The sequence below is a fragment of the Palaemon carinicauda genome, chromosome 13 (assembly GCF_036898095.1).
Source record: "Palaemon carinicauda isolate YSFRI2023 chromosome 13, ASM3689809v2, whole genome shotgun sequence".
Lineage (NCBI taxonomy): Eukaryota > Metazoa > Arthropoda > Malacostraca > Decapoda > Palaemonidae > Palaemon > Palaemon carinicauda.
In genome coordinates this window covers 25,761,157-25,771,249 of record NC_090737.1, presented here as the reverse complement: position 1 = coordinate 25,771,249, position 10,093 = coordinate 25,761,157, and the positions used below count along the sequence as shown (strand labels likewise).

At 34.8% G+C, this 10,093-nt stretch overlaps 1 protein-coding gene across 2 annotated transcripts in view; it reads left to right on the top strand.

Annotated features, from left to right (window-relative positions):
- LOC137652232 (sodium- and chloride-dependent GABA transporter 1-like) overlaps positions 1–9,360 on the top strand; it is a 483,785-nt gene extending 474,425 nt beyond the window's left edge. For both annotated transcript variants that reach the window (XM_068385472.1, XM_068385471.1), the window contains 7 exons: positions 15–118; positions 766–890; positions 1,639–1,751; positions 2,143–2,274; positions 3,844–4,047; positions 5,033–5,206; positions 5,534–9,360. In XM_068385472.1, the coding sequence (XP_068241573.1) occupies positions 15–118; positions 766–890; positions 1,639–1,751; positions 2,143–2,274; positions 3,844–4,047; positions 5,033–5,206; positions 5,534–5,623 (942 nt within the window). In that variant the 3' untranslated portion in view covers positions 5,624–9,360. The remainder of the gene's footprint in view (positions 1–14; positions 119–765; positions 891–1,638; positions 1,752–2,142; positions 2,275–3,843; positions 4,048–5,032; positions 5,207–5,533) is intronic.
- Positions 9,361–10,093: the final 733 nt, after the last annotated feature.

Here is a 10,093-nt window from a genome sequence, read left to right as displayed (position 1 = left end):
CCCTCTGGACGTAGGTATGGGTGGAGGCCGTTTCGCAAGTTTTCTGGTCTTACGCTTTGGTGCTGGGTTCTCTAATCGCTCTTGGATCTTATAACAGATTCGATAATAATTGCTATCGGTAAGTGAGCTTTAAATGTGCTGTCTTTTTCTAATCTCTTGCTCGGGGGTACACTCGGGTATGCTGTTCTATCTTTGTTCTCTTACTCTTCTTCTTATATGTATTTCTATGTGAAGGATCTAACTTAATATCGTTACTGTTCTTAAAATATTTAATTTTAATTGTTTATTCTTCCCTTGTTCATTTGGTTCCTTGTTTCTTTTCCTTACTAAATTATTTTCCACGTTAGAGCCCCTGAGCTTATAGCATCTTGCTTTTCCTGTAATAATAATAATAATAATAATAATAATAATAATAATAATGATAATAATAATATCGGTAAGTTAACTTTACGTGCGCTGTCTTTCTCTAATGTATCGCGTGCATGTATAGGCACCATTAGCTAATTCAAGATCGAGAAAACAATCCAAGTGGTTAGCTCCTAAAGATATCTCTTGAGGTCGCTAGTACCGAGAGCCAATATGTGCTCTTGATCTCCAAAAAAGCATCTCAAACTAAAATGTATAGAAACATTACCAATAGTTTTTCAGCACACTTTAAAAAAGAAATTGATAAAACGAAAATATTAAAAGTCGTAATTGATTTTTTTTTTTTTTACTATTTCAAATTATTTTGCAGCTTTTTTAATGATTATTTGGATTTCTCAGGGACTCGCTCATCCTGTGCACTATCAATTCCTGCACCTCCTTCTTCGCCGGGTTCGTCATCTTCTCTGTGGTCGGTTTCATGGCAGAGCAACAGCAGAAGGATATAGCTGACGTCGCTGCTTCAGGTAAAATTTCGTTATATTTCAAATGTGTGTATATATATATATATATATATATATATATATATATATATATATATATATATATATATGTGTGTGTGTGTGTGTGTGTGTGTGTGTGTGTGTGTGTGTGTGTGTGTGTGTGAAAGGGTTTGTGAATCCCCAAGATCTGCAAAGATGTACTGGTCAGGGCCACCCATACTTGGTTGGTAAGCTGTGAGCGATCAGACAAGTCTCCCATCATCACCAATCCGCAGTGGCCAGCGTGGTGATGAAAATGGCCAAACCCCAGACACGATCAAGGACAAGACTGAGGCATTTGTCCTGCAGTAGACTAGAAACGGCTGCATTTGTTGTAGTTTTGTGTGTATGTGTACGTAAGAAGACACGGTTATCTGTCCTCTTCCAGTTATCTGACGCATTAGTGAATGATCTTTTAATATAAAAGATAATGGGACTAAATCAATACACATCAAGAGATGTTTCTTAATTGGTCACGCTAATGTTTTAGGTCAGACTTTCACTTTGACTTTTTCCTTGTTCGAGGCCGAGCCCTTAGGCTTACAGCATCCTACTTTTTTAATAGGATTGTAGCTTAGCTAATAATAATAATAATAATAATAATAATAATAATAATAATAATAATAATAATAATAATAATAATAATAATAATAATAATAATAAAATTGATAATGATCGAAATGAATAATTGAATTTATGTGTAAAACGTCCTTCCTTTTTCTCTTTATCTCAGGACCTGGCTTGGCGTTCTTGGCTTACCCGTCAGCTGTACTGCAGCTTCCAGTTTCTCCACTTTGGTCATCACTCTTCTTCCTTATGTTCCTTATGCTTGGGTTGGACTCTCAGGTGAATTATTGAATTTGTACTTTCACATGTAGAACTATCTTAGAATCATCTAAAAGATTCGAATCCTCAGAGGGAAGTACGTAGAAGTCATTCTGATAGTATTTCTATGGTTAATGGCCTCTAAGTTTTATTATGTGCTCTTTCTTATTTCAACAATAGCTCAGCTTATAACTATCTATGTAATTCTGATTCTGATTTCAATAAGAAAAAGCACGTCAGTCAATTGTAGGCTTACAGTAACGCTCATGTGAAAATGTGAAAGGCAAAGTGCATTCATGCACTTAATTTCTGAGCCTATGTTGATAAGACGGCGATTTTCTCTTTTATTTAGACTATGAATAATATTCATTCCCACAGCTCATCAATATCATATTTTTTTATCCTTCTACAGTTCTGTACCATAGAAGGTTTCATCACAGCTGTATCTGACGAGTGGCCCAAGTACCTTCGCAAATACAAGGAACTTTTCATAGCCATCGTCTGCGTCCTGTCTTATCTCATCGGTTTATCCTGCGTCACTGAGGTATAGAAATTTGTGTGTATATTCATACATAGGTATGTCTAATGAACCATCTATGAAACCTTGGAAATTGAGTTGCATATGTAACTAAATGCGTTAGGCCTATGCTTGAGTGTTTATATATATATATATATATATATATATATATATATATATATATATATATATATATATATATATATATGTATATATATATATATATATATATATATATATACACAGTATATATATATATATATATATATATATATATATATATATATATATATATATATGCATTAATATGAATTCATGTGATCGTTTCCTAAAAAAAATTACGTTTTCACATAGAGTTTGAGACGCTTATAAAACAAATAATCAGTAGAATATGGATACATTTTTATATCTAGAAAATATAAGCAAAATGACTAATAGAGAGGAGAACCATATGTCTTACAAACAAACAGTTTTGTGCCTAGTATCAGCTCGCAATTCGCTTAAATCACATGAGTAAGATTTTAAGCAAGCATAAACGCAGTCTGTTGGTTCTCTCATTTAACGTCCTACAGCTAGTTTATTCGTGACTTATTACATTTTCCCGCCATAACTTAGTGACAGACTCATTAGGCTATCCCTAGACCTACAGTACCTACCATTAATCATTAATAATGTGCGTCCATACAAATTACGATGTTTAAAAGCTACATACATCTTAATTTTGTATCTAAATGCCAACAACATCAATGTATCATAATAAAATGTTGAAAATATGAGCTGTTTAACATTAACTTCCAGCCCTGTATGAGTCAAATTTTGACTCACCCTGCTGGTAAAACTCTTTTGCTTTAATAATATTATTGACAAAAGACTACGTATATGCCACCAAGTTTAATTTGTAACTTCCCAAATGCGGGACAGGAGTATATAACATGTGCTTTACTTACCACTTAAACGTTGTCCGATGTCTTCTTGAAAAATTCTGATGTCCATGTTTGCATTCGTGGCCCATATCACGTACCATCGTTATTCTAATTCGAGGTCAATATTCCATTTTAATTATTGAGTGATAATTCAATCTGCGAGGTTCCTGGTGTCTGAAAATTGATGTTAATGTAGCGCCTTTAGTACGGATAGCAATACGGCTGACACAACAGTGTTTCACTCACGAGTGTAACAATCTAACTAAAAATCAGAATTAATCTAATGATTTCACTTCAGTAACAACTCTTACTGCACATGGTAGAATGTAGGTTATACAATCAGAGCACGGCATTCATTTTCAATTGTCATAAATATATAAACTATATTCTAATGTGTATTCTTATTCATCAGCTCGTGTGACTTAAAACAATTAAACTTAAACTGGTTCCAAACAACACACTCCGCAAAATAAGTTTGCGGTCTTAATACTGTGGATAGGTGCAACGCTTCTAAGCTTATACTTATTACTGTAATTGTTTTTTTTACCTATACCATAAAAAAAACATTATTACTGAAATTCTTAATCTTTACTTTTATCCCATTCTACATTGAAAGCAGTTTAGATTACACCTTTTTTTAGATTTTAAATTAAGACTAACTTCTACTGTCTAGGGTGGAATGTACGTGTTTACGGTGTTGGACTCCTATGCTGCTTCGGGCATGTGTCTCATCTTCCTGATCATGTTCGAGAGCGTCGCCATTGGCTGGGGATACGGTGCCAACAAGTGGTATGACCACATCAAGGAGATGATCGGGTACTATCCTTTCTTCTGGTGGAAATTCTGTTGGATGTTTACCACTCCTCTGATCTGTTTCGTAAGTATATTGTTTCTCTCCAACTCCATTAATCTAAGTAACTTATTGTAAGCCTAAGCTTAATTATCAACATATAACAATTTGGCCTTACAGTTGGAAAATAGTATTCGTATATATACTGTATAGTATTTGCTTATTTATCTTCTTAAATCTTAATTCGGTAACAAACGGGCCGTGTGCATAGCTCAAATAATGGGAAAGACATTTTCCAGTACTATATCTAATACTGAGGAAAATAATTAAGGAAAATTATTGCTTATATAGAAGATAGATATAAAACTTCGATCGGTGCTACGAAAATCTTAAAACTGGAAGTGTACAGTTCATTGCCATTTATACAATATTTGTCTGACAACTTTTACACAAATGAAATATACTGTACAGTAGTTCATGAATACCGTACCTTGTTATGGAAATATAAATGAACGTCATTCTTATAGTATTAATATCTGTATTATGTGGGAAATTTGTTTTAAACTGAACTCTCATGTATTTTCCTGGTCAAAAGTACCTTGCTCAAGAACGATAACAGCTGTCCATCATCTAGACATAATTATGTAATCATATTTTGACCCTTTTCATTCATTGTGTACGAAGGCTTATCGGGCAATACTGCATTATTAATATACTGTAATCTCAATGATTTTTCAGGTGTAATATTTTCTGTTTTTTTTTCTTACTCTATAATCTCTTCATAGAATTTTTTTTCGCTGACCTGATTTCGAGAAAATATTATATTGCATGGTAATCTGCAGTAATATCACATTTTAGCTGAAATAATGACGACTCAGCAAATTAAGCAATAGTGCCTCTCCTGTGAAATAGTATTTAACAAATATTTTATCTTATTGTAAATGATATAATAAAAAAAAAAAACTAGCGCAAAGTCCAAAAACAACAGGGATCATTTGCCTTAATCTACTTTTAATTGATAAATGTTTATTTTCATAATCCTTAGTGTAATTTGCTTTCCTTCCCTCCACAGAGCGTGTTTGTATTCAACGTCATCATGTGGTCTCCACCCAAGTATGTAGACTATGAATTCCCCGGATGGACCCACTTCATAGGTTGGCTGATGGCTCTCTCCTCTATGCTTTGCATTCCTGGCTATGCTATCTTCAAATTCATCACTACACCTCATCCCGGCACTTGGAAGGAGGTAGGGAAAAGTGCACTCTGTTGTTATTATTATTTGCTAAGCTACAACCCTAATTGGAAAAGCGTGATGCTATAAGTACAAGGGCTCTGATAGTGTCAAGTAGGTTGATACCATTTCGGAGTAAAACTTTCTTTGTACCACTATTTGAATACTATATAATGACATGGTTACAGATATTACATCTGTTCATAAAAAAAATAATAGATGTGCCTCCATATCTATCTCATGGTGTAATAAAGCATTATTATTATTTTTTTTAAATACATTGACCTGAGAGAGAATAAGTTGCTTTACTCAAATTAAACATCTCAAATGTTTTTATTGCAGAGATTAATAGCCATCACCCGGCCTGAAATTGACATCAGTACAATGAAGAACAAATACAGGAGCCCTGTTCAAGCAGCCACACCAGTCTAGAAGGCACAGCCACACCCACTAAAAGTTCACCTGTAATAGCAATGGCCATGTAACCTCCCACGAAAAGCTCACACCCCAAGTCTCGTTCCTCCTCCACTCATCACTTGCCACTCCGGATTCAATGGAGACACCATAGGCTCCAACCAGACGAGACGCGGACTTGAGCCATATCTCAGAGAAGTGCAAGGTGGCTCAAAGGTTGGCTCAACCCCACTGACAGACCAAATAAATAAACACAATGTTGCTAGTGTGTTAGGTGATGCAGATTATGTGGGGATAAAGGAGTATCTATGGTCAATAGCTGGGTCCCTTTTGGAGATATTTTTTTTTCTTTTGTTGTCATTCAACCATCTGTGCCAGATCAAATCATCCCAGGGTCAATGGACCAAACCTGGTTGGTTGTTGGTACCTGTAGCAAGTCATATCTAACCAATTACCAATTTTCAATAGATATCTTGAAGCAATTGGAAATTGAAGGCTTATATTGAAATTTAGAGTAGATTATCCATCAGTTAACATGAAAGAAAATTTAATGTCTCTTCAAAGAAAGGAGAAATTTAAAACTACAGAAGAGCTTTGATCTTTCATTTCATATCTATGATAAACTAGTCTTGTATATTGTAATGTAATTGGATATGTGTTTCATGCTGGTCATTATTTCTATAAAAAGTAAGCTAGCTGCAGTATCCTGTACCTAGCTTGAAAAAAAACTTTTATGTAGCCTGACCTATTAGCTGGTAATTATAATCAACATTTGAAGAAAGAATAGTCTTAACTTTTACATAAGTTTAGATGTTAAATTTTTGGGATCTCATGTCTCTTCATTGGCTCCGAGAAGGCCTTCATTGGAACTACGTGCATATACCTAATGGTGTTGTATTATACATAATACAAGATTTCTATGTGATTACATTCATGATGAAAACTTCCCCATGTTTATACCCATGTGAATACTGCAGAGAAACACCTTTTAAGAGTAAAAATGCTGTACCCTGGTACACCTTCCCCAAGATTACCATCTCAGGGAGTGCCACCCCATTTTCAGTTTCGAGAAGCTGCAGTATCATTCTGTTTAGTACTTTTATCATTCTGTGTTTTAACAAATAATACTGGAAATAGAGGTGCATTAACTATAAGGAATTCCCACTTTGAACTACTGTATTTGGGAAAAGTTGAGAAAGAATGGAAGGGAATGACAAATGACAATCGTTTAAATGTTGATCATGCTCTCTACGAGTACATGGGTCATCTTGCTATCGTAAGCCATTGTTACTGCCACTTCACAATTTGCAATTTCATTTCACTTATAAATGAGCCATTTGCCATTTCCACGAGGGCCTACGAAATTGGTAGTTTTTCAACACACACACTCGATGCTTTTCATTCTTGTGCTGTCAGAATACAGTTTACAACAAAAAATTACACACTCATTGTTGAAAATAAATTGTTTAGAGATTTAGATGAAATGATTTTAATGTACATATTATTTTGTTGGATAGAGAAACCATCTAACATTATTGCCTCATATCTTTGTTGATAGTTTTAAAACATATATGCAGAATATTATGCTCTGATTGTTATCTTAACCTTATTTGGTGAGATTTATAAATGTTTGTGAGTTTGAAAGAGTAGCCTTTTGTATTATGTATAGGTAATTGTTCTATTAGCCGCTATAGTATTTGATTCAAAATTAACTTTAAGAGTAATTGGATAACATAGAATGCTATATTATTCTCAATGAACAGTTTTCACCCCCAGAAACTTAAAACCTTGTAGTATATTCTTTGGGAAATTTCAAGTTGCAGAGTTCTTTGGCTCACCATTTACACTAAAATCTTGGATAGTTTTCCAGGAACATTAAATGTTTGGTAATATAAACAATTTTGATCAGAGATCTTCAGCATTCTGAATAGCATTTTTTCCATTTTACTGCTAAAGTGTTTCCTTTAAATCATCCAATTGGATATACAGTACTGTACTGTACATCCATACTGTTGGTGAGAGTCAAAATTACCTCAAAAAGCATAAAATGCTCTGATAATTTCAAATTTTTCTCTCAAAATTTTTAGGTATCCGAGAACAGACCCCTCACACACTAACGTATAAAACGAGGAAGAGAAATCTCGAATTAAAAGGGCTTCCATTTAGTCTTCCAGATTTAGGGTACTTTCCACAGTGGCATATCAAACTGGCATCTTGTCACCCTTGGTAAACTCTTCAGCCACGTCCTCTTGAACACCTCTTGCAGTGTAGAATAGGATTTCATCCTTTGGGACCAAGGCATTTAGTGTCGTATGGGTCTTCCAAGTATATAATATGTTTAGAAAAAGATGTTTACCATCTTTGAGAACCAACCTTTTTAATATACTGCTTATGCAGATGAAAGATTATTGTAGCTTAAAGTAGAATATTTAAGTCAGAACCTTGTCAGATATTGTTAATGGTTCTCCATCACTCTATACGTGTCTTCCATGTTGTTGATCGTGTCTTCATTTAGAAAACATTAGACTGTATGCGAGCAATAACATCGTGTTTTGCTGTTAGTTCTCGCCAACCCCCTAAGAGAAACAAGAACCCTACTGTTAATCTACACTTATGATAATAAGATTTACTCTGCAATCTCCTTATTGTAATTAATTAAGGGAAAAATTACTACTTGTCTATAATTGTTTATGTAGCTGAATTTCCTAGGTACTTTCTGAATCACAGAAAGTTATGACTTGGATGAACAGTTTCAGGTCTCAACCACCCAAAAGTTTTAGCCAATGAGAACTTTAGCCATGTTTGAAAAGCGGACAACAACTGCCGACGAGGGGATGGTTTTCTTGGAGTTCTGCATGTCTCACCATTCAAGTCATCCCTCCAGCCTTGCAGAGCATGAGTAGGAGTGCGACTTGCCTTGCTCCAGTACCTCCCCTGTACTCTCATGTATGCCTACTTCTAATTGGTTGAAACTGATACACGGTTTTGTAGATTACACACCTCGCCTAACCTACCACACCCCAATCTAACATACCCTATCCTACCCTACCCTAACCCATACATATCAGTACCAAATGTAAAAAATATGTAATGAGTGTATGTAATGCCAGTAAGTGGAAATGTGTATATGTTAGGATAATGTTTTGCACCGACTCGTTAAAACTACTAAGTATCTATTATATTGTAAGACTAGCGCTTAAGAATGTCTCTTTCTTTATTGTGAATATGTGAACTTTGTTGTAAGCTTCAATGTTAGGCTATGCATGTGTACAGGAACAGTTATGAGAATTTTGTTTTTGGTCCAATGGAATTGTGTTAAATGTTGAATCACACATACACATAACATCATTGTGAGTACAAAGCTGAGTGTGACCAACTTTTTGAGGAATTTCAAACAGGGCAATACAAACCTTGTGTTCCCGTTTCTTGATTTCTTTGCTTCCTCTTTAGGCTTTATTTGATAAACTGGGACTTCTGGTAAAAAAAAATTAATAAAAGACACATACTTTCTTGTTGGATTTTTTAAAAATGTTGTATAAATAACTCTGTTAAAATACACAAAGCGACTACAAGCTCATCTTTAGTGTCTCAAGTGAGGTAAATTATTTTTGTAGCTGTTTGGCGCCTGTCTTAACAAAGTCATTTGTACATCTTAGGAAATACCTTATTCATCCCTTCTTCTGTGGCTTTACCAGATTTGATTAAGTAAAATGATGATGTAATACTTAATCTTTGAAATAAAACCATAAAAAACACTATGATTTTAACTTAAAAACATTTATGGAACAATATCTGGCAGGATTTCAAACAGTATAACGAAACCTAAACAGATATTCAATGGAAAACACAAAAGGTAATACTGTTTAAGCTGTAGAGATTCTATTATTGTAATAGTAAAAAATGGATTTTGAGCGAAGCAAAAAATCTATTTTTGGGTAGGATAGCCATATCGTCCTGATGGAAGGTTCCTATTGGTAGCTTTCTAAGGGATATTTGGCTCCAGTGATATTCCCAGAGAATTAACCTTTAGGTCTCCAGAATTCTAACTCCTGGCGCGAATATCCTTAACATTCCTCTTAAGGATATCGCATAATATCAAGGGACGTATATCTTGATACGACACAGCAATCTTCACCCCGAATAGCGTTTTCATTTCGAGGGGGAAAAGCGGCAAAAATAGAAGGGAGCTGTTATCAAGCTTACCCTTCCTCCCGTACTACTATGAGTATCTAGATTCAGCTTATTCCTTGTAGCATTGAGGATGGTGCTACAGATATAGTAATCTCGGGAGGGATCCTGCCAAGGCCTTTTCTATAGAAAAGGAGGGTGGGTCCATCAGGACTACATGGCTATCTCACTCAAAAATAGATTTTACGCTTCGCTCAAAATCCGTTTTTTGGGCTCAAGCCATGTCGTCCTGATGGAAGTTTACCAGAGAATTACTAGAAAGTACTGTATCTGTGTATTTTATAGGTGCCTCAACCTTGG